This window comes from Pseudopipra pipra, chromosome 9 (genome assembly GCF_036250125.1).
Source record: "Pseudopipra pipra isolate bDixPip1 chromosome 9, bDixPip1.hap1, whole genome shotgun sequence".
Lineage (NCBI taxonomy): Eukaryota > Metazoa > Chordata > Aves > Passeriformes > Pipridae > Pseudopipra > Pseudopipra pipra.
The window spans coordinates 6,291,883-6,318,083 of record NC_087557.1 but is presented as its reverse complement, the minus strand read 5'-3'; the positions used below and the strand labels follow the sequence as shown (position 1 = coordinate 6,318,083).

General features: G+C 38.9%; 1 protein-coding gene and 1 long non-coding RNA gene across 8 annotated transcripts in view; one reads left to right on the top strand and one right to left on the bottom strand.

Moving 5' to 3' along the window:
• Positions 1–26,201, bottom strand: part of DNM3 (dynamin 3) — a 172,321-nt gene that overhangs the window by 94,811 nt on the left and 51,309 nt on the right. For all 7 annotated transcript variants that reach the window (XR_010432638.1, XR_010432639.1, XM_064664341.1 and 4 more), the window contains one exon: positions 26,088–26,201. Coding sequence is in view for 5 of the 7 variants with exons in the window: in XM_064664341.1 (XP_064520411.1) it covers positions 26,088–26,201 (114 nt within the window). In the remaining 2 variants the exon portion in view is untranslated. The remainder of the gene's footprint in view (positions 1–26,087) is intronic.
• LOC135418742 (uncharacterized) lies at positions 15,511–17,793 on the top strand. The gene is made up of 2 exons (XR_010432636.1): positions 15,511–15,556; positions 15,857–17,793. It is a non-coding gene; the product is annotated as an uncharacterized LOC135418742 (long non-coding RNA).

The window sequence follows — 26,201 nt, the reverse complement described above, 5'->3', positions numbered from 1 at the left end:
GAAACCAGAATGCAGCATTTTCCAGTTAAATGTGACTTTACTACAAAAGCAGTATAGAAGCAAGTAGAGGTTTCTGTTACTGCACATAACCACACACTGTCAGTGGCCTCAATACATAACCTCTATGCTCAAAGGTACAAACAGGCTCATTCATTTTCAGAAGTTATAAGAGATAATTATAAGACAGCAAAGCAGGATTTTTCCCCACATTCACACTAGAGCAACATCTTTGATTCAAAATATTGTTCAGAACAGTATTAGCAAACTGGTTGGAACAGCAACAAGTGAATACATAGAGACAGCTTCTTAAGACTAAGCTTTAATTGCCTGGTAAGAGTGTTCAGACAATGTCCTTCACCTGCTCAAACCACCCAAGGTAAACATATTCAGGTACAACAGACACAGAGTGCCAATTTTGGTGATCTGTCTTTCCACACAACAGAAGACAGAACCAGAACTCTCTACTAAGCAGCCACTTAGTTAAGACTGAGGGGTTAACTAAATACCAACACCTTCATTCCTTAATCAGCTAACAAAGTCTTCAAGCACACCTACTCCAACCTTTGGATGCTCTTTCAGCATCCAACACCTGCATTTGCACCACAAACCCCTGGAGTACTTAGCTGCTATTGCTAAGTTTAATTCTTATCATTAAACTTACAACCATCCCATGATGATTTCTGGGAGGCTGCCAATGCCATTGAGGCTCCTTATGGTCTTCTAACAACATATGCTAAGACTTGTCGTGCCACCTGTCCCATGTGAGACAGGCTCTACTACAGAGCCTGCTCCCTCTCCAACTCTCCCTTCCCAAGCTTGTGGTCCACAGAAATAAGAACCTGGAGCTTTAGCAAGTCTTAGAAAGATGAGGCTACTTCAATAATACACTCTCATAAGACATACTGAACAATTTTACTTGCCTCAAATTGGATATATCACTATCACTGCATACCAAGTCACAAATTATCTCAGGGAAGATAATTTGGGGCACACAAATGAAACACAGCTATGATTTACCTATGCAAAAGAGTTAAGATTAATCTCACCAAAGATATTTAATATGGATTAGGTCAGATAAGCACATTAGGATGTACAATAAGTGACAACAATATTCACTGACAGTAGCAAAGCTACATTAAAAGAATGAATCGCCCAAACCTTCATAAAATATAAGGAGTGGAACACGGTGTAAAAGATTCCACACAGAAGACTATAAATTGGGCATGCATTTAATAGCTCTCCCTGATGTTACCTTCTGATACTATAAAGAAAGGCCTCATTTCTGACTTCCTGGCTCTAGAGAATGTTTTTCTTTAATTACATGCACATACCCCATGTAAAAGGAATTTAACATTAGGTTTTTGGCCTTTAGGAGACATCTTTGATAATTATTTTCAAATATTGAAATTATGATAGGTAGTGAAGATAAATGTAACCTATATGTAAAATTCTGTGGGAGATTAGACTGCAGCTGTAATTAGGTGCATAACCCAGGCACGGTTTCCACAGGTTCCTCTCCTAGAGGATGTTCTTTCCAAACTCAACTCCATGTGGTATAGCAAGGTCTCCGATTATGACAGATTGGCCACAAATTAACAGTTTTTCTTCTATATGACCAGTTGAGGGTAAAGCAACAAAACAACAGGAGAATAAAAGGAAAAATAAAAACCAGTTTTCCAGCAGAATACTCACATATTAATGGTTAAATGTTTAAGTGGGACCAGGCTGGTTTTTGGGAGTGAAGGGACTGGGTGCAGAAAGAATTGCACTATTACATCTTCTAGATGGTAGCTATTAGGAGAGTACAGCTTGCAGATACAGGGAAGAGATAATGTCACTTAGGGAAGGAATTGAAGGTCCCTGAAGTAAGAAGAGATTGATATATGGTGATATTATCAGTTCAAGAGACTAAGATGTCACAGGTGATACATTTTTGAAAATAACAGATGGAAAAATATGGCCTTTAGGCCACATGGCAAAGGACACTCCACTCAAGTTCCAAACTGAATCCAATGCGTTGAAGTCCAAAGTAGTCTTAGACAAATTTTACAGGTGTTAAGGATCCAGAAGCTTATTCTCAACATGTTATCATGAATAAATACATTTAATTCCTCAGATTGTTTCCAACACTGGTGAATTATGAAGCTTCCTTCCCTCCTTTCATGAGCAAATGCTTTTTCAGCATCTCCTCCTGTGGACAGAATCATTATCATCGTGTCTTTAAATCCCCAAGTCTATAATGAAAATGAACAACTTGTGAAGAAAAAAAAAACAACAAAAAAACCCAGTACAAACCCCTGCTGATTCCTTAATTATCCAAAGCACTGTACCTATACATATATGTTTAGTCTCAGCCTCAAGAGCAGAGGTTTACTCAGACCTCACACAGAGCCAAGGCCTCTCTTTGGAGTATCACCTGCAATCAGAGATGATTTCTTCAGTGATTTTTCCAGCTTGCTTTAAAAACAAGTTGATTTGAAGGGACTGTTGTGGTTGCTGGGAGAGAGTGGCATTGTAGTTCCTGAGCAGGTTGGGTCCTGTTATGGTCATCCCTTTTAAAGTCATTAAATATTGCCTTTATACGTTACTATCCCTCTCCTGTCACTAATCAACTCAAATATTTGTTTCAACTTCCATGTTATGATTCTACTACAACTGAGTAGTAGAGAGATGTGCAGTTTTTAGAAAAAGAAAGCTAATGGTGTAATAAACAGACAATAAACTGTGGTCATGAAAAGAAATAGTCACATTACATGGAGATTTATACAAGCTTGCCCTCTTGTACAGGAAATTTTCTATCAGCCCTTCTATGAAAGAATGAAACACTAAAAGCCCTGGAATTGAATGCACAGTATATTTAAACATAACTGAGACTCCAAAATAGCAGCATATTGACTTTACACAATTAAATGCCTGGTGAATCTTCATAGTAAAGAAGGGAAGGACACCACTAAGAATGGGTTTTTTTAATGCCCATGATTGTTTATCCTAGTCAAGGCAACAGTCTGTCAATACTTCAGAGTATGCCAAACATGAAGTTTCAAAACAGGGGCTTGAATTATGAATGAAAGCTAAAAGAACACCACAAATATTTCTCAGCAGGTGGAAAGTATATAAATAAAATTTCAGATAATTCAAATACATTCAAACAGCTAATTTTTCCACAGAACATGTTTCTCTCCAGCTAACTGGAAAACTTCAGACCAAAGACAGCATTTTCATTTATCCAACCTGAAAACCAAAATATTTCCCATCCCTTCAAAATTAGGGGACCCAACAGAAAACTTCTAAAAGCCAAACAAGATTTTGTGAAACAAAGCACAAGCCAAATATTAGTGGTAAATATTTTTGTTATAGCAGGATCTAAATGCCATAAACTTGGACTCACATCTTTTACATGGAGATGTGGATGCACACAGAGGCAATCAATATTTTAAAGTGCTTACAGTTTAAAGATACAAGCAGAAAACATGGAATGGGAATGAGCCATACCAGGCAAACATATTTTATAAGGATTAACATAGTTTTGTTAGAATTCTTTGTTTAATTTGGGATTTTTGATGAGTGAAATATGTTTACAAATTATTCTGTAGTAATCAAAATAAGATCTTACATGCCTTGTCAATGAGACACAAGGATACAATAATTACATTCCCTGTCCACTCGACACTTTACTACCACATAAATAAAAGTATCCTTTTTTCCCCTGTCTCAATCCATGGTTTTCTATGAAGCTTTGACTACACCAACTCCAAATTACTCTGTAGCTACTCTCATCGGACAGGAATCTCAATGCATTTTTAAAAATTAGCCAACACAGGAATTAGGTATATCTAATTAACACCTTCTGAAAAGAATCAAGCAGAAGCCAATCCGTCCTGTATTTAATGTTTAAAAGGCAGGAATTCAGAGTTACATTCCATTGAATCACATTTCAATTTCTTTTCCTGCTTAGAATTTGAATACTCTGAGAGAACATCTGATCTGTGCAACACTGACAAAACAGCAGAAACATTCACTGGCTTCTCTGACTTGCTTTTCAGTTATGCCTTTATGTGTCTTCAGGTCTTGGGTGTTAATTAAATCAAGCCAGATTTCAACCAACTGCATGACAGCATCGTCATCAGCACGAGATCTGCTGAGGCTTTCTCAAAGTCCCTCCAATTACTTTTGTGAGTTTAGTGCCTCTCTTCATGCAGCTCTTTACTGTTTAAAGTGTGTACTATCATTTGATCTGTGCATTTCTACTGCTCAAAAACTACTTTAACATTCTTGTAACAGTTATATTAAAATAAGCCTTTTCAAAGAGATCTAACAACTGAAACTGGTTCTTCAACCTTCCTTAATCTGCGCAGCTGACAGGAGGTGCAGGAACACTCCTGAATGCCTGCAATGCTCCTTTATCATAGTGTTACTTTTCAAGCGGATTCAGACAATGTTATCCTTGGGAATCTAAGAAAGCTGGATCTAGGGATTCATCTCCTTTGTTAAATTTTCACTACTACCCTGACCAAATGAAAGATTCCTTACCATGCTGCTTACACTGCTGGATTACACGGCTTAAAATCACTGGACAAATGTAGGTGTTTACCATGTGCCCACACATACTGCTGAGCACCTTGTAATTATCACCAAAGATCTCCATTTTGTACAGCTTCCAAAAAGTCCAAGAGGCAGAAGATCTCCATGACTTCCCTTTCAAGCCAGTTAAGTCCTATATTCACAGACTGAATTTATAAAGTATAACATATCCAACACATGGAAAAAGCTCAGATTTTTTTTAAAGTACTGTGTTCTATTTTATCTGTCCTGTGGTGCTTCTTTTCCCAGGCTGTGCAAAAAACAAGGCACTACCTCGGCGCTAAAGAGTCTCAGTGAACTGTTAAAAACTGAACTTCTGTTCAAAACTAGGGAAAAAAAATCCAAACCCCGAGACTCTGAGTAAATCTACTGGACTGTTTTCAGAGATGGTGAAATTTTCCACAACTCCACAGCAGGTCAAGGATTTTTTGAACGGCATTAGAAACCACTGCATATTTTAGTTCTGTATGCAGAGTTCATCAAAACCCTCACATTGTGGTGCCTACGCTCCTCGTGTGCTGCTCCAGTGGTACAGCTCTATCAACTCAGCAGCCTTGCAGATCTGTTGATATCATATCAATTCAATCCACTAAGACTTAAAACAACAGATGTTCCAACATATTATAAACAAATTATCTTCTTTCTACACAGAATTCTACACGAAATTATACTGCTGATCAAATCCCGGTTTTTTCTTTGCTTTAAAAAAAAAGAAGGAAACCACACTGCCTTTTATTTTAAGCTCCATACTATTCATCTAGCAGTTTGTTTCTCTCTCTTCTACTAGCAGAAAATATAATACAGGAAAAGATTTAAATGAAAAACAGATCTGTGTAGTGAATTGCATATGGTTTCCATTTTCCTTCATGCAATGTTTCATAGACAGTCAACGAAGAAATCCCTCCCACAAATCCGGATCCGAAGTCCACTTTCAGAATCTTGTCAGCACAGGAGTTAGGAGACAACTCTGTGTGCACGAAAATGCTGCAATACGTCTGTGCTCTGTCTTGTTGGGGTAAATCATTCCTAGAAAGTACCATTGGATCTAGATAATAAATCAGTATTTATAAAATATGCACACTCAAGTGACGTTGGCTGTGTCTGTGTGAACCTGCCATAGGGTTTGCTGTTTTAGGCATTCCAGCTTTGGTTCACACCACACAGCCTGCTGCATTTTATGTCTGTTCCTAACATACAGAGTTTTCCAGCGCTAACAACTTAGTTGACATTCTCCGTGCTAAACTAAACCCAGCCAATAAATACTATTTCTGCCAAAAAGCCTCCATAACTATGTCATTCCATCAGCTTTCCTAGCTGATTTAAACAATTATTTCCAAGGGTTTTCTAACTTTGTTTACATAAAACTCATCTTTTCCTCCTATTTCTCAGAGCCTGTACTCTTTTTTTTTTTCCTCTTGCATTCTCAGCAGTTCCTGGTGACATCCAAACAGCAAAGCAAGCATGCCATGTTACTATCAGACACCAAGGGAGGTTTACAAAGCAGCAAGCTCCTTCTTTCCCTGGACACTCTCTGGGGATTTACATGTCACTGGCTGAGAATGACTGATGAGCTGTTGTTTGTCATACGCGTTTGTTGTTTCCATGAGTTAACAATTGTTTGGATTTCTGCCCCTTTAGAGATTGGCTTCCAGGGGGGCAAAAATGAAACAGGAGTCAATTTGGAACACCTTCCCTTTTGCCTCCTCAAGGTAAAAAGTCCAAGTAGGAGGGGACGTGTGTGGAGAAAAATGTTTCCGTAAGGCGCTGCTTGGTTAGTACATGAGTGACACAGACTGATCTCTGCAAACACAACACACCAAAGTTTTGCAGAGTTGCAAGGTGGAAGCAAAGACCAAGTTTAGCAAAACTATATATGGCAATATCTTGTCTCTGAGGGAATGTTCACAAGCATGGGATGAACACATCTCGCCTGACAGACACAGCCCCTGCTTTAAAAGGTGCTCAGCACCTGTGCATTGATAGGCCTGTTCAGAAAAACCAAGGTTACCTGTTTTACAGGTCTATTTATCACGGACACTTGTGGGCTGAGAATTCTCTGACGTGTTAAAAGAAGAAAAGGAAGCTTTGATGATTCTATGTCTCCTTATATTTGAGCATAGGAAGATGAAAAATGCTACCCAGGGAAAGAAGCAGTCGGTAGAAAAGTAACAAAAAATAATGTTATACTACAAAGTCTTTGGGGTTTTTTAAATACATACACCAGGTATGTGAACTTTTTCACCTGTAAAGATGCTCAGCTCCATCAGGCCTGTTAAACCTGCTTGGTTGCAGAGATTTTCAAAGGTATATTTTGGCATCTCAGGCATCTGTACTCATCATTTTCCTGGGTCACTCTTGAATTTACCCTTTTAAATGCATTTTCAGGTCTCACTCTACGTGGATAAAGTTTGTGAATGATATTGTAAGCAGCATTAAAATCCATAAAATTGCTGCTTCTTCTGTATTTTCAACAGGATTCCCAACACAAGGCAATATTTTTGTCCACTGTTCAACCAAAAATGCTTTTTTAAGGCTTTAGGGAAAAAATACTTAATAAACACACCTTGAAGCTGGAGTAAAAGATGACAGAAGATCCATTAGGGAATTAAGAGTATAGTTGTCTACTTCATCCCTAAACTTTAGGCAATCTCCTGAATATACTAAGATTCACATACCAAATGCAAAAGGAAACCAGGGCAGAGATGTGTAATGTGAGCAATGATATGGGCAAGCTGATCTTGGGTGTCACCTGTGGAAGAACCCAGAGAGGACCATGGGTGGGTGGGTGGGTTGTTGGTAGGGTTGGGAGTTTTGCTGTTCAGTCAAGATCAGATCCTCAAGAGGTTAAGTGCCATACATAAAAGACTTAGATAAAGTATTTGCTATTTTAGGATGAAGTACTCAACTGGACAGCAGAGGGGGTAATTCTGTACATTCAAGGGAAAGTCTTTCCATCAACAAAAGGAAGGCCTGGAATGAAGCTGTGGAGACTGCCATGAAAGGAGCAGATCAATACACAGAGAAGGCTGCTGTCAGTGAGAGATGACAGAGCACAGATCAGCATGGCAAGAACATGAAAGGAGAGAAGAGTCATGAAATATCCCACAGAAAAAGATGCTGAAGCAGTAACAGGGACTTCAAAGAAGGAACACTATTCCTTTTTGGGTTCCATGCTGCAAACGTGAGGTTATTGCTATGATTTCAGACAATAACAGGGAGGGGGAAGAACTTTCTGACCTCGGAAGACTGTAAACCAAGAGGCATCTATTGAGGTGTTCGTCATGAGAAACAGTTTTAAAGTATCCCCTGTGACTAAGATGATTCATAAGGAAAGAGACCCAAATCAACTGTTAAAAAGCTCCTCACAGGCTCTCTCACACTATCTCAGTAACTTGCTTCATTTCTCTGGAACTTACATAAACATTTGAAAATGCTTAGTAATTGGAGAAAAGGAAACTCTATCACAAACATAACAAGCCTGAACCTATGTTTTACTAAACTACTGGTTAGTGTGCAGTTAGTTTAGGTGGTTGGATGTTGTCAAACACTGAGAAATATCTACCTGACCAGTCAGATGGGTCACAGGTTTCTAGAACACATCTTGTCTCAACTGCTAAGAGGACATTAGTAAAGCCACAATAAACACATATCTTCCTGTACTACATGTAAAGCAACAGCAAAGGCAAAGCACTAAAATTTTATTTGTAAAGCAGTCAGGTGAACTAAATAACAGAGAAAATCTGTCAGCACCTCAGTTTTATCAAGATTTTAAAGTGATAAATCCTACCTTGGTCAACTAACTTACAACAACTTACAACACATACTGCCATGAAGGCAGTACACAACCTCTCCTTTGACTAGAGAAGTTCAAGTGGCAAATAAAAATTTCTTGTTCCTTTTAATTGGAGGATACATGAAGTGATAATGAGCAATTTTAAAACCTCTCTTCCTTGGAGATACTAATAAAAAAATTATAAATATGAGAGACAGTGGAACAAAAATGAGAACATTCTGTTGATCTGTTAACTCTTCTGCTTCACACGTTTTCAAGAAACAACCTCTCTAAAAAATTAAATATATAAGTTATGCCCGAGAGCATCATCATTTACCAGTTCACGTGAAAATTTTGCAGAAATCAGATCTCACAGGACACCTTGACATCTCTGAGCAATCAAAAGGCTTTTAAGTTGGCCCTTAATTCTAATTAAAATGTTTACACCTACATACTCAAGGATAGTAACCTCAGGTGATTAAATCTCCATAACCTACAGAAAAAGCCAGACATCACTACTCCTTGCATATCACTGATTAATCTTTGGGAACATGATTTAGAACTCAGTCATAAAAGAGAATGAACCATGGGGGTACACTCCAAGCATTTCTCGGAGCTGGAGCAATACAGCTTTGACAGTTCCCTCTCCTCAGAGCCTTCACCTCTGCACAGCACAAATGACAGATCACTGCATTCAGCCTCAGGAAGGGAACTCACCATTTCACATTCAAGAACCTGGCTCGTTATTGTTAAGCCTTTATCAAAAGCAAGAAACCTCTGAATAAATTATGTTATGAACAGAAGTTTTGGCAAGACAAAGACGACACTTCACGCAGCAGTTAATATAAAGAGAGGATAATAGTTCTGCCAAAGACAATAAATACTAGAAGAAATGGCTTTCGGTTTTAGAGGCCCTGAGCAATATTGCTGGTGCTCATTTTAAGATATGCTTCTACAACACAGTTCCCTTGAGATTATTCTTAAATGTGGAAAGGATGGATGTTTTTGTTTTGGGATCATTCACGATGCTGGACTTGCAAACCAGAGGCTTGAACTAAGGTGAGACTTAACATCATTTTCCCACTAATTTCTTTCAACTGCATCCTTCTCTTTCTTGATCTCCCTTCCCCCACTAAAAAAATCTCCAGGCATTACTATCGAAAATATACTCATGTAATAAATCATGTATTTGCTCTCACGTGACTGGTATTCATTAGAGTCAAAGATCTCCAAGATCTGCCCCCAGAGTGTATTATGTTACTGAAACATAGAAATAGCTGCAACACAAAATTTTGCCAGAAAAAACCCACAAGAGTAACAACAAACTGTCTCTCAGTTGGGCAGAAGAAAGAATGTTCATAAAAATATTTCTGAGGGGTAAATCAAACCCCAAATTCTAATTAGACAAAACCAGCAGTTTCAAACCAACGAGACACAGGATTTTAAACTAGAAACTTCTATAAGTGTACACTTTCTTCGGTCATCCAGGCAGTTCTCTTTTCAAAGAGATTTCTTTCTAGAAAAGAATGGAAAACCACCGTGAGTTTATCCATTGTGTATCTTTGCTTTCCTGAAGCAGTAAACAACAAGCCCCTAAACTCACTGAAATGTGTTGTCCCCCTTTCCTGTGCAGTCATTTTGCTTTACTGAACACTACAATCATTTTGTAGTAGAAGTGACATCTTCTGTGGGAGGTGCAACGATCTCCCAGTGATGTTGTAACCTGACTGAATTACTTCAGTCCAAGTGGGGAAAAAGGACACTTGATTCAGCTGCACATCTGGGTTTTATAAAGGGTCCAAAAGCTTAACACTAACGTGCTTCAGGGCTAAAACACAGTTGAGGAGATCACAGCAGTCAAGAAAGAGGACAGTGTTAATCCAGGGCATATCATGCTCTTCCCCACCATTATGAAAATTAACTTAGCTCATCTAATTTTGCATCCCCACTAATTGTGTGTTGTGTATGAGTAAGCAATGACTAAGGAAATGTCAAAGCTATTCCATATCCTGTTCTTTTCCTGAAGAAAAACATGACAGCCAGAGAGGATACCTCCCATTAAGGCCACAACAATTCAAAAAGGTAGCTATTTTTTTTCAGTAAGAATGAATTTTATGCAATCTGAACATTGCCAGTCATTATAATCATTTGCTACCACTGTGCTGAGTATATCTGGCTCCCCCAAAAACAATTTAATCCAAAAATCAGTTCAGATATTCAAATATGGCATGAGAACATACACAAAGTTTAAGCTGAAAAATGCAGAGTGACCACAAAGACACCTGCATATGAAAATATCTGCTCTGTGGTACCCTGGTTATTTTCCAGCATTTCAGATTATTCACTGATAAACTTCAACCACTGGCTAGACAGGCAAACAAAAAAATACTACTGAGCAATACAGACTACAAAGTGATGCACACACTGCAACCAGGAGGAACATAACCAGACTGCTAATGAGGCAGGAAAAAGTGGCATCAGTACTGAACCTCCTGTTCAGTTCCTCACACCTACAAGGACAGAAATCAGCAGTGGCTCACTACAGGTGTCCACCTCAGAGGTGCTGACTTATCCCCTGCCCACCAAAAACAAGGGAAACACAGGCTCCTGAACTTGGTTGTTAGGAATTTCAACTCTGTTAGATGCCCAGAATAGCTGAACTAACCCTTTCCAGCTCCAGTTTCTCCCCATTCATATCTCTCCCACAATCTCAAATAAAGTTTGAGGGAAGGCACATATGCAGAGCAGGAAAGGGGGATTGGGTAGAGGAAGGTGAAAGGGTAAATATACCAAAGCATCCAAGCTACATGTCTGATGAGGAGGGAAAAGACAGAGGGGACAAGTAGTAAGGAACAGGGGAAGGAACAGGACTGGGAACAAGGAATACAGTGTTTAGAGGCTACAGTTTTCACCAGTCCATTATGCATTATAGGAACTACATAACAGAGGGGCATTGGGCTATACTAAGGTCATTTATAAAAGATCAAGTCACTCACTGCAATACTGAGGCCAGACTGCTTGGGAAACTGTGCAGCACACGGATGTGGCTCTCAGCAGTCATACAGCCCTCATACAGCGGGCCCTACAAAAAGGGGGCTTCTTTAGCTCTGATAAACTGCTGCCAGCCTCACAGTTTTTCCAGACATCGTGGATTAATACTTAAATCAACAGATGAGGATGATGGTACAACCTCAAAAGGAGCACCACACTTCACAGCATGTTCTCATAACAACGGGCACAGCTACTTAAAAGCACAAATCGTTCCTATGTGCACTGGCCAGAATTAACAAAATAGCTAAGGGGTAAAATTTCTTTTTTTTTTAATTTAAAATTAAAAAAAAATGAGTCAGGTTGCAGTGGAATATCAAGAAACAACAGAATTGCAAGACTGCATTAGGTGTTGTTCAACCATAAACGATATTCCTCAGTTAAGAGAACGGTGACAAACTCTACAAAAGCAAGGATCAGATACTCTTCCCTCACGAGCCGATGCTTCCTCCACTATCACCTCTTCTCTCCCTGCATTATCCTTATCTTCTTCCTTGCACCCATATCCCAAGCATTCTGGATAAAAGTGGACAAAATTGAGACTGTTCACTTGCATTTGTTCACTCTCACTGGCATTTCATTCTCTACTCACTTTGTTCACTCAGCTACAAAATAGACCCTGAAGGCAGTTTTGCAGGGATTTTTGCTATGATGGCAATGACAGTCCATCTGTACTGATCCCTGTATCCTATACCTACCTGTTTCTAATTCTTTCAAATCATGGTTTAGCTTACTCAGTGCCAAAAAGGGTTAACCTTTACTGCTGGATGTGCAAAAAATCTAGAGCAAATTATAGCAGAGAACTTTTTCTTGCAGAATTTCAAAAACAACTGCTATTATTCCAACTCAAGACATCCCACTTACTCTTCTGTAATTCCCTGGATTGTATCTAGAGCTTTGAAAAGCAGAGATACAAAATTTACAATTGTCCAGACACTTTCTCTGGTAACTTTTTAATGTAAAAACACAGGTTGGTGGCAGTTCAGCTGCTTCACTGTGTAAATGTAGTCTGGGATGTTTTACAAACTACAAGAAGCACACAGCTCCCATGCTCACCACACACTTCATGACCATTTCAAAGATGCCCATCCCATTCAGAACAAAGAATGGCCTGGCACTACACTGCTGTCTGCCAGGAAAAGAAAACAATCCAGCAGAAATATAGCTATTTTCTTTTTCATAGTAGTCCTCCAAATAAGCATTAATGAAGAAGCTGGACTTTTCAAAATCCTTACTTTCCTCCAAGCTAAAAACCATAGAATGTTCTAGGCTTGTGCAAAATAATTTAATCATCAGGCTGAGTTTGTAGACACGGCAGAAAACGTCAGCATGATGATATTCTCATGAAAAATGAAGTTCATCACTATCTTTGGAAGGCACTTACAATAAACTATGGGTAACAATTTATTATTGATACTGACTCTGTGAGTGGAGATTACTGCAACCATGAGAGCAGTCTGCCATGCTGCATGTTGACCGGAAGCAGTTTAAATCCCACACTATAGATGGGGAGCTATTTAGTGGATGATTTCAAATCTTTCCTGTCTAGTCTGAACCTGGTATCAGAAGGAATGGAAATGTCAGTGGCCTTTTGGGTTTGTTCCTTTCCAAATACAGATCAAGTGGAAAAGGAGGGATTGAGTCTGAACATCTAACCCAGATGCGTGTAAGTAGCTGAACTGCCCTTAGGAAGGACAGAAAAAGTGCACTGGAGGTCTGAATGGCTTTGCACTCTATAGAGGTTCTCCCTGACAATGTTTTAGCATCTTTCTGGGCACCCGGAATAACCCAAACCCCCCGTTCTTGTCCTCCGTTCCTCTGAAGCTCTGCTTTTGCCAGGACACAGAACTTAAAGGGAACAAATTTCCAGGCCACAATATGGTCAGCTATTCTAGTTCTATGTAAGCATCTCAGGAAAAATTCACAGATTAATGCTGCTGCACTTGGCAGCGAGACTCCAAACTCCACTTCCCTCAGCCCCTGAGCCTGCTTGGGTCATTAATGCTTTGCCTCCTGTTTTATTCAGCCTATGTCCCCTTCTGCCAGTATGGAAAGAAGATCCCCGGAATACTGTCTTTTCTTGACAACATAATTTCTTGCTCTGATGACACATGCAGTAATTAATCTCTGACAGCTCCTCACTGGGGAAAATCTGACACGCTATACTGAGGGTCCCACTCACCAAAATCACTACTCAATCTTTCCAAAATTGTATTCTTCTTCCACAAGGCAAGTGCCAAGTGGGAATATAATAAAAAAGCCAGCTCCTACACAAGCAGTGATACACAGACGAGGAGCCCTCCCGGTTTATCCATGGTGTGCTCTACTTTCTCCATTATAACAGCTTTTTCTTGCCCACCAACTCACTTTCCCCAACACACTGATGTGGTGTTGCTGTTTTTAAGAAAGCCAAAAGCACAGTTCACGTTAAACCTCTTTCCATAGCTTCTTCAAACTTTCACCTTTGCTAATTAAATAAGAAACCTCACCACTGCCTGGACACACACGAGCCCACCGTGATCCAAACGGGAGAACCGAAGGATGCGCAATCTGAAGCAGACATGCCTGGCCTGCCACCCCCACAAAGCAGCCTGAAGGTCACTTTTCATTGGACTGAGACTCCAATTCCAATTTCCCCAGTGTCCAAGTTTATTGCATTCCTTCTCCCTGAAGTTTGACTTCTGCAACCTGCCCTGCACACGCCTCTAGGAGACACGGCTCTCTCAGAATGTGCCGTCAGTTAGGAAGAACCAAATCCTGCAGAAGGTATTTAGGACACCAGAGCTCACAGCACACATTTAGATTTACATACACTGCTGTCGAGGAAGTTGGTGGAGATCTACCTTTCAGAATATGTTCCAGATACTGACATTTGCTTTAGAACTCTAAGCAGAAAAAAACCTACTGGCAACAGTTCCATACGGTGCATACACAGACCTACACACGATCTCCTCCAGGTTTGACTTCAGCAGAGCTAACTCGATCTGCTAGCTGTTGTTTTAGACCATGGGCTAAGGCAGATTAAAAACCAAACCAAACCAAAACAAAAATTTAAAAAAGCACACAACAAAACCAAGTACAACACTTAGATTCAACAAAATGTTGTTTCTCAACAAAGAAAAAAGTTTACAGGAGAACAAGGCCGGGTGCCTGTGGGGAGAATATCTTAAAATCTACGGTAAAGTCATACTTGGCAAAATTCAATAGATCTGGTAAACATCAAAGATAAAATTCAGCAGAATAATTCCACCAAGCACCATTAAAAGAAAAATGGGACCAGCAGGGTTACCAGTGAAAAACAATGCCAGGCCTAATAGCACTGATCTACCAGAAGCAATTTATTATGACACCAGAAATAGCTATTTTCACAGTGGATGCTTGAAATGAAAACTTTAAAGCTTCTTTAAGTCTTGAGCTATAGCAAAGTATTCAACCAGCCAGCCAAAATAGCTGAAGGGAAATAGGAAGGCCACATGTGGAACTAATTACTCATGTAGAGGCTATGACAAAGAACATTTCTCCAGACTTTTCATGGGGGCTTCACTTTCAGGAAGTAACTCTAATTACTGTTCAAGTCTCGGCAGCCTGCATGCCGCTGACAGTTCCAAGAAAAAATGAACCTATTTGCCCTTTTCTTGGTCTGAAATGCCAAAATAGAAAAGCACAACTAGAGTCATTAAAAAGAAAGAAAATAAGCACTGGCTTATTACATTAGCTTCCCGAGCAGAATCCTTTTTATAAATTCGGTTTTTCAGCCTTCACAAAAGAGCAAATTCTGCGTCTACATTAACTCGCTCTCTGTTGGCTGCAGTGAAACTGTACATCTTGACTTTTTACAGCTTTTCCATACTGGGGCCCACTTCCTGCCCAGTTGAAGAAAAAAATCTGGCCTGAAGATGAAATGACTGCTTAACATTACACTAAAACATCTGGTACCATTTTATACACAGACCCATGTCTGAGAGCAGGCAATTCTAGCGGTCTCACCAGCGGCACAGTGCATACCCAAACCTCCCCAGGGTGACATCATCCCATATATGGACTCTCAGGCCCAGCCCTCCCCCTTTTCCTGGTCCTAAATTCATTGCCAGATCCCCAGTCTGCTGCAAATGTGCCACGTCAAGACTGGAAATCACAGCACTTCAGTGTGTTTCAGTGAGTGCTGCAGAGTGTGAGGGAGAGCCGAGCACAACCCGTGATGCAGGAAGGCAGTTTTTCCCCGAGACTAAAAGAGGATTTAAAATAAATAAATAGACGCGTCCGGAGATCCTGCTCCGTCGCCCCAGTGTTCAGACTACCTGTTCAGGACAATGCTGTTGTACAGTAGTCTGCACATTGGTTAGACTGGGCAAGGGAAAGCAGCGGCATGGACTATTGGGGACGCAAGTTGCTATTGCCAAGGAGAAGACACTTATTGCTCCTTTCAGATCTCATATACAGTATTTTTCTTCACAGGTTTTGCACACTAGGGAATAAGAAACGCTAAGGGACACTGTGAAAAAGGAGGACTTCAGAATAAAGCGGGGAAGACATTCTGGTAAGGCCTACTTTGGAAGAACACCTGGCCTATGACCTGGCGAACCTAGGTGACTCCCCTCCCCCCTTCCTCCAGTCATCACTGCAAGAAAGATGGAGCTCTGATGGTGCACTAAAACCTATGCAAGAAATGAGAGAGGTATATTGCCTAGAGGTATATTACCTAGAGAAGTGTACAAGAGTAGAGTTAAAGTCGGTCATTTCTTTTTTTTTATTTTAATTTAAAATAAAGCATTTTTTCCCCCACAAACTAAAAAGGTAAATTTAATTTTTTTTTTTACTTGTAGCAGTCAGTATAAATATTTAAGGAGTATTTAATTTATTTTTCTAGACTTGCTAGAAGTATGTATTCTGACTAGCTCCTGTTGTGAACTATGATCTGAAGATCGATTTAAAAAAATTATTTCCTTTTAAAGTAATAAAATAATAGAAGAGAATGCATGAATAATATTTTAAATTATTATAAAATATATTATATCACCTTTGGGAAAACTGTACTTAGATTTTCATATGCAGTTGAAACTTCTTTGCAAGTAACTTATGTTATGTGTGCTAATGAAAACTGGGAGGGAAACCATAGGAAAACCGACTACTCCATGGTTGGCTGCTGCCATGTAGAATACAAAACCTTTGACTGTCAGGAAAAATTACCTCTTAAAGTTCAGGATGTGATGGGGGGAAAAAAAAAAATCAATAAATAAATAAAAGGGAAAAACCAGCTTTCCATCCCGATACCTGGCTGGCCATTGCATATGACTGATCAGCACCAATTGATTGTTGCCGCTCTCATGTGTACTTTGAATCGCTGATAATTCTAACATTCAAAATGATAAGTTACTTTGTCCTGAATCCCACTGATAAACATGGAATTTGTAAACGAATGCAGAAGTTTGCTTTGGTGAATTTCCAGCTGTCCTGGTAGGGGAAAAAAACCCTCAGGCTGAATGAAATCCCCACGGACAAAATAATACAAAAAGTCTGGGCTGCAATTTGATACCGGCCGAACTCCAGAGTCAGCTCCCCTAAAGTTAACACTAGTAACAAACTACTGCAACCGGAAAAAAACCCATCTATATGGTGCTCATTATTGCCAGGAAGGCTTGGAATAGCTATACTATAAAAAGATCAGCATAAATATGCAGCCATTAGCATTATAACCAGCCAGTTTTGCAGAATGCATGTTGTGTTTTTAGGCAGCCTTGATGCTGTACTTTATTCTTTTTTTAAATATGTATATTCTGATCACCTTTCCCATTGCTCCTTCGATAATCAATAGAAGTGCTCTTGGGGAGAGCTGCTCGCGGAGCGTTACCGTGGCAGTGCCTGTTCTGGCTGCCTTAAAGCCTACAAAGCCAGAACTAGCACGGTCATTTCCCTTTGCCCCTCAGCAAAGCTTATGCCTTTTGACTAAAATACCTCTTTTTTAATGTGTTTTAATGTACACTTAGAAGTTATTCGCCCTCTCTCCCTTTATTTTGCAGAAGATTATTTTTAGGATTAAATCAGTGGGGTTTAATCCCTCATAGTACGAGTAGATGGAATTTTTATTCTCATCCTGCTTTAAAGTGGAGTTACAACACACAGTTAAATGTGGTTATTAAGAGAAAATCTGAAGCGACAGGAAGAAATTAAAGGAACGGAACCAGATTCAAACTTGCATTAATATTTCTCAGTCTCTGAGTGCTGTTTAAGGCATAGCAAATCTGAAAAGTTTTATGCCTTAGACTTTGCTTAAGCGGTAGAAAAATGTTTCCAAATCTTGTTAAGAAACTCAGTTTTGCTTTCAAGGGGAATGCGATCGTTAGCAAATATTTTTTTCTCTCTAATGCTTACTTGCAAAGCTATTGTTTTTTTTTTTTAATAATTCTGATCTAGAAATTAAGAAAGGAAATACTATTATCCAGGGAATAATAGGCTCTCCGTGAAAATAGTGCTTCAGATAGCCTGTGTTAACTTTTGCTAAATAAGCAAGGGCAATGAAAACATACAGAACTAGTATTTCTCTTATCTCTAGTCCACTATTTGCATTAATCTTTATTTTAAATGACCTTTCTGGATTTAGGAAGTGATTCCCCTCCCATACACCCATGACTCCTCAAAGTTACATTTTTAGACCGTAAGGCTGAGATCGAGGAGGCCCCCTTGGCATGGGGCTTGAAAAGGAGGGGGGGGAAATGCAGTGTGCAAAGCAACAGATATGGAAAGAAAGCCTGTATTGTTAGGAATGAATAAGGAAGTATATCGACTTTGGCTCAGTAACCAAAACATTTTCAAAGTAAATTAAGTGATTCTGTGGTTCTTAAAGCAGTGCTGTTTTAGTTGAAACAATTTCTAGTTGATCATAATCACAGAGGAGAGATTTTCCATAGTTCTAAAACAAGAGGTTTTAAATATGCATGTCAACAAACACAAGATAGCTGCATATAAATATTTCAAGAGAAAAAAAAAAAAGCAGAAACCAAAACACCAGCAAACATTACTTTTTGCAAGGACTAGAAAAATTAGCAGGACCCAATGCATACTAAATCATAGTGAGAGTTCTCTAAATCCAGGACGATACCAATGCTTAAGCCGGTTCTATGAACTAAATTATATACATTATTACCATAAAAGGTCCAAAGCCAGGAAAAGCAATTTAAAGCCAATATGATCATTTAAATAGGTGTTTCAATATAATGGACTTTATTTAATCTTTAAGGAGTGTAATTTTTTTTTTGGTGCACTCAACAAAATTAAATAGGAGAGAGGAAGAAAATATTTCAACCCTTTTGTAGCTATTCCTTTAATGTTAAAAAAAAAAAAAAGAAAGAAGGGTGGGGGCAAATCAGTCTACTTTACAGAAATAAATATAGATCAAACAAGCATCCAAACGTGAAAAAAACTAGTTACTTTAAAAAAAGCCATGTCATTTGACATTTTTCTGCCCTGTCATTAACTTGCATGTTGTCTTCTGTATTACTATTCCCAGTGCTATTTAGTGCATCTGTATTTTCAGAGGACTAAAGCACTGCCACCCTCTCCATGCTCCTTGCCCCCCTTCCTGCACTATCACCGTGCACCCAGACCACCCAAGTATCATTACTATATGGAAAATATTATCACTAAAATAGTAAAATACCTGCATAAAAATTCTAGGCTTCTGCATAGAATGTTAAATTATTATAATCTTTCAATTGAAATCTGCTAAGCAGATCGGAAAATGAAAAACCCTAAACCTTACTGTGTTGGGTTTTCTTTTAAATAATAGATTTTAATCAATACTACAACTTTACTTTTACTTGTAAAAGGCTTTGCTTCCTGAACTGTACTTTATTTAGGAAAAAAAAATCTTAACTGAAATACTATTAAGGGTCAGGTTTAAACCTACAAAAAGACAGGAAATGCCAGAGTTAAGAATGAAACTTTCCTGAATAATGCTACTGTACTTCTGTACTGTATTTTATGCAGCATTGCAAAGCAGTATCTAAAAATAACAACCTTCCCTTAAATAAAAAGTCCTGATCACCGCTGGAGAGAATACAGTACTCAACTCAGTTTCCAAGGTATCAATATTTAAAGTCAAATCCTTAACACAGGTTTTCTGTAAATATAATATTGACAATCACGAGATTTATTTTTTTTTGTTACAAGTATTCTAAAATATTCTCAAGCCCTTTAGTGACTCAGTGAGCCATCCAGACACAGCACACAAAAATGTGCTTGCAAAAAGCCCTTTTAGCAAGTTTACTACAATTGCAAGGAATTTCAGTTTTTAAATAAGAATCAAGAGGAGATAACTATCTAGTCATTAGCAGCACCCAAGGCATTAACTGGAGGGAAAATAAATTTGCCTGTGTTTGAGATGTAAAGCTCTTTGCTGATTCTTTGATGAATTCTCCTTGTGTACAGTTATTAGAAAGACCGCACAAACTTTCCACTTAAGACTTTCCTTCCAGCACAATGTCCCTGGTAGTTGTTAATAGAAAACCTATTATATAAAATTATACTTTTATTCTTCCAATCTTTTTTACTATAGGTTGCCAATGAATTTTACTGTACAATTCTTTGCTAATTCAAGAAGGATGCATAACACAGAAAGCGAGACCTAATTTTCTTTCAACTAAATGAAGCAGTTAAATGTGACGAAATCTATGAAACAATCATTGTATTATACTTATTTTAAAAGTACTTCTAATTTGCCACTTTTGTTTTTCTTCAAAATGGTCAAGTGGGTAGGAAGACATCAACTTAAAGCATACTCTTAAAATTTTACTTAGAGCTACAAAAATTGAAGTAGGTGTATTATAAAGACAAATTATTTAATGTATTGGAATTAATTTTTCATGTCTGAATTAGCTAGCCATGTTTTGTGCTTTATTCATTTATTTAAGATCTTATTCCACCTCATTAGGTTCAAGGAAAATTTTATTCATATAACTGATAATCTTAACTTGTACACTCAGCTTGCATATTACCTAAAATGTATATTTTTCTTCATGGTAAAGTAATTATTAGAGCCAGAACACCTGAATAATCACATATTCATTTATTATCAGTCCAGTTTAAAACCTCAACACTACCCCCACCTTTAGCTTGTTGGTAAATGCATCCCTTTTATAATCAGTTTTCAGGCTGGAACTTAAAAACTGTTTGGCTGCTGTTCTGTATGGAATATGTTTGAGAAGGGTTTGAAAGCACTGGTTTGTTGTTACCTATGGTGGCACTAGCGAGCAACAGAGATTCAAGAACACCATTATAAACCAGAAACGTTTAATCTGTACAGACAATTGATACAACTATCCTTTTCCCCTCTTAACGTTCCAGAGTGTTTTATGCCTTTTGAAACAACACCCCAGTGATGTGGCAAATGTCACTGCAAAGCTGGATTACAGTCACTGTGTGTATTCTGCATACAGAAAAATTCAGCCAAGTAGCACATCTTGTGATGTGAAATGATGCTATTTGCAGACTTTTGATCTACAGTACAGTCTATATTTAAGGGGAAAAAAAATTACTGAAATTTTACAAGGTCATACAAAGTACGTATTTTGAGAGAAAGCTAAAATGAAATATGCAAATCAAAATACTAAAAGAAATATCACACGTGTAGCTCTTGCATATTAGCAAAACTGATATAAAATGCAACCAGTTTTCTTTCCAGTATGTTCCCTATAATGGGGTTAATGTGCAAGTGGCTGCCTCCATTTATACAGAAAGATTTTTATTTTTAACATGCCAGATTATTGTACTTATCTGCTCTTAGAAAATATGCACTGTATAAACATATCTTTTATCTTGAACTTCAGTATTTCTGTGCTTCCATGAAGAGTAAAAACATCTGGTTAAATTACTATGTGCAAGTACAATCTGCAGGCAAAACCCTGTATGAATTGCATATAAAATAAACGCTGGCTTCAGTTCTTTTCGCTTTTCCAAATGTTCAGTGTGACCAGTCTGTTGAAATTGCACCCCCGATACATGTCAGCACAACGATAACTCATGTACCGAAATGCTGCTTTTCTGAATAAAATCAAGTTCTGTTCTTGTTCTGCAGCTCCTAATGCTTTAAAGTTTAATTCTGTTATGTGTGTTCCCCCCCAACAAAGCCCCCCCAAACTGGATTGGTACAAAGTGTTGCACACCAGCGGTGATGGCTCCAAGGGACTGGCTGGACGGAGTTGTCATGTGTCTGCCTGTCTACACTTGCTGTGCAGAACATCCTCTCACCTGTACAGCAGGCACAGACAGGCAGTCGCATGACAACCCAGCCTGAGGGAACAGCCGCCAGTGGGAAACGGCTCTGACACCCCAGAGCACCTGCACCACCAGCTCCAGCCACGAGTCACTGGATCCCAGACGGCCGGTCAGTACCAAGCTGCGTGCTGCAACCCACCCAGAGTCAAACACTGCCTATAAACTACAATAAAACCCACTGCTGAAATTTTTACTGTGCTTCCTATAGTACTCTTTTCCTAGTTGTTCTCATTAACTCACTAACAGTAAGTTTTATTTATACGCAGCTCTGCGGCACCTCCATATGTTTTGTCCTTCCATTTAATTCCTAGGCATAACTTGAGCAACTTGCATTATTAGATTATTGCTGTATCAAACTCACTGACATTCCTGCTTGCCACAGAAGCCAAGAGCAGTCTGTTGTGGGGCAAGTTAATTCTGTAAACACATACAGTGTCAGACCTTAGAGTAACTTGTCCCCTTGCCACTTTCTCACCTCCTCACTTACTTTTGTATCTTGCTCCCAAATCTCACATAACAATTTTTTTTTTTACAATTGGGAATAAACTGTGAAATTATAATACAAACTACGTCTATGACCAGATGTTGACAATACTATCATTTCCTATTGAAACAGAATGGAAATATTTTCTTTGAAAATAAGACCAAAGGGGATTTTCCCAATACATGTACATTTCACATTTTTAGAAGTTCTAATCCTAGAGTGCAGCTTGGATTCCTTTGCACACCAATAATGCCAGCAAAATCTCTAGATGCTTTAGAAAGAATAATAAAATCACAGTCTCTGACCATGCCCTGTAAAAATGCTACACGACTTTACAAATGACAGCCATTTGTTTACATTGAGAGCTTTTGGATTCACAAGCATTCCACGTTCCCAAAGTCCCTTTCATCCTGACACAGAAGTGGCTAATTCACAAACTTTGTATTTGCAGGTTGACTCTCAATGAACCTCCGTTAATGCTACTTAACAAGACAGTAACAACTGAAAGCTAAAATGCTCAGATTTAATCATGTGTGTGTAGCTGTGCCTTAAAACGCTCCAGCTGGGATTACATGGAATACTCTACGAAATAAAGCTGTATTTGTAGGGTCACTGAACGTTCTAATCTTGCACTTATTTACAGCAGCCTCAAAGAGGTGCACAGCATTTTCCTTGTTTCATTTTTAAGTGGAAAAGCACAAAGTCATGGTCCTGGTCACACAGCAAAGTTACGAACACAAGCAACTGTGTGCAGGATCAGAAACTAACCCAGATCAGTACTCACAGAACTAATACTGTAACTGCTTTAAGGACACTGTTTGAACATCAACTGGATATTTCCATAATAACAAGCCTAAGAAGCATTCTCAGGCATAGAGTCCCTCTCACCAGGAGTAAAATCCTGTTGTATGTTTGACAACAACGAAACCATGTCAAGAAACCAATTCTTTCTTTTGTAACACTGATATCATACAGCAAAATCTGAAGTCTTTTGCCAAAGCAACTTGCTTCAAAACGCATTCCACCGTGGATTCATCACTTATCAAAGCTGCACCTCGCAAATAAAGGAAGCCATTTACATCCTTCTCATGGCACTAGCAAGCAACCACTAGCACTCAGAGTGATTTTGATGTCAGAGTAAATTCCAGACTAGAAAATGGTCTCAGCTTACACTAGAGGGGGTACACAGCCCTGGAGGCCCCAGCAGGCACTGGAGTTTTGGAAAGTACATTGTCAGAGCTCTCTGGTACGAAGCTGCTACCACATTCCTAGCTCAGGGGTACAGGCACAGGGGAACAAACCATCACAGTGGCAAAAGGACAAAGGTGAGACCTGACTCTGCATCGTCCCCAGCTGCGATGGAGGGGTCGGTGCTGCTGGGAGGGGACTGCAGCAGGGACCAGCCTGAGAGGGAGGACGGGGCTCCGAACTCCCCGCGACCCCGAAGGGCACGGCCAGAGACACAAACACGGTTATCACTTCTCACATCCCCGAGACTGCGAATCTCACCAGGGGGGAAACACACCCGCACAAAGCCGGTTCAGTCAGCAGCTGAGAACAGGATGTGACAACTACCAAATCACGCTGAAAATGAGGAGAACGTTTTAAGGAGGCAAAACGCAATTATAAAAATTGCAATTCAGCCAGGAGATCATATATTTATTTCTTTATTTTCAAAGCCCATAGTGTCTGTTTCTGAAACAAGTCACTTGTCGTTTGACTAACAGCCAAGCTGTGGCTTTGACCTTCTTCAAAAAGGAGCTAGAACAGACCTTACTAATTTTTTTTCAGTCCTACTAAGAAAGGTTCAGTACAAAAAAAAAATTTAAAAATCATAACTTTGTATACTCTTTACCAGGAAAACATAATCAAATTATACAGCAAATCTGTACTTAAGGAGGAACTTTTTCCACCAGCAAAGCACAGAATAGTACTATCCTATTATATTCTCTTGCCACTCTATGATATTTCCTCAGTGAGCTCCCATATTGGCCTGAATGAACTACTGGCATTTTCATGACTTTCAAAACATAACTGTTTGGCAATTAAGAGACATTACTTTAAAATATGTATTTAGAAATCACCCAGTGGCTATTTCTTTCCACGTTCTATTCTGAGTTTCCCAGGTGACTCCCTCCAGCAGACTATCAAAACTAATTATTTATTTTTTAAAGTTGCATCGCACAAGACATACCATTAGCATTTTTAGGAATTTTTATATTCCGCATTAAACAAAGACCAGACTCAAAAAAGTCTAAAAAAACTACATTAAAATTTGCCATAGCACATCTTGGATGCACCTCCAACTGCCTGAGACAGAACACAGCAAGGGGTGTTAATTCCCCCCATGGCTTGTTTTAGTTCCAGTTACCTGTACTGAACCTAAGAAAGCAAGTTCTAGTAACCTTAAGGCAGATCACAAAAACCAGCAACTTCAAATTTTCAAATTCATGAAGTGACTTTTGCATTTCTTTCAAAGTATATTTCAGCAATTTGAGAATAAAACTTCCCCTCCTAACATTTATCCTGTGGCTCCTCCCCTCTGCCTGACACACACTTGTTTTCCTGTTACAGTAAATACATTTGAATCCCTTTAAAGCTTAAATAAAAGAGCAAGGGGCAAAATCTTAAAAATTAACCTAATTTGTCCCTCAGTCTTAAGGTCTGTCCCAAAATAGCCACTGATCCAAGGAAAAAATCCAAACAAACCAACCCTACTGACCAGCACAGTTTCCACCATCAGCAGCATTACTGAGGGAACTCCCTATGGCAAGTCCCACATCCTGATTTTGCAGGACTCAGGAAAGCTCTGACTCTATGCACATGCACTGCCTCCCCACTGCTTCCAGAAAATCTACTGCAGTAAAACACTACACTAGTTTAAAGAGAATATGAATTGTCTGCAGTCCCCATCAACCAGCTCCCTGTTTTGCTGGGATCAGCCAGTGTTGTGATTATTATCTAAATTAAGATGGAAAGATTGAGTGATGTTTTACAGCTCATTTCAAACTTTCTCTTTACCTGTGCCTTTTCCATCCAATGGACTGGTTCACCCTAAAAATCACTAAATTTTTGCTGGAAATACTTAACTTCAAAAAAATTCAGAACCCAATTTTTCTACAAACACCAACACAAACCTTAAAATAACCCACAAAGGCCTTACCATAAATCTGACAGTGCACATAATAATCCTATTTTAATCTTCAAAATACTGCTGGAGTTTTGGATAAAGCACATCATTACAAACATTGTTGAAAAAGTAATGAAACAGAACTAAAAAGCTTCCTACTGGTATATTCAATATAGTGAGCAACCTTGATATCCTTTTCACCAGAGAAATGCTTTTTCCAGTTCCCATATTACTCACCTCAGATTTACTGATCATCCACAAAAGCACACTTTTTGTCAAATCTGAAAATCCATACCAACAGCTACAGAACTCTGTAGACAGGCTTTTCACCATCTCAGAATATGAGGACGAAGAATTGTTATCATTAAACCAACTGCTGTAGTTACTTTTAAAAGTAACTTTACCCAGACGATTTATGATCAACTTACAGTAGATGTGTAAGAGCAGCCCAAACAGTCATAGGAAAATATCCACAACATTTCAGAACAGCCTGGGTTTTTTCCCTTTTTTTCTTTTTTAGAGCAATGTGTGGAAATCACAGGAAGAGAGGAAAAAAGGAAAACAACAAACAAACAAAAACACCCCCCACAACACCCTTTCCTTGTTATCAGCATTTCAACAGAAGTCTTAGACACTCAGCATTCTTCATGAATCAAAATAGAAATTCAAAGACCACAGCTAAAACCTTAAAACAATCTTTCAGTTCAAGGCTGTACAAGCTGATTTAATATTTCAAGCTGGTATCAGAAGACTGAATTAGTACTTTTCTTTTCCCCAGTAGTATAAAGTTCTTCGTTCCTTACCTCATCGTCTTTGTACCAGGACAAGCTCTCCGCGGTCAGAACGAACCAGTATTCCTTGGATCCTCCCTTCATGATGCCAATATTGTTGATGGTCAGCCAGCCTTTCCGAATGAC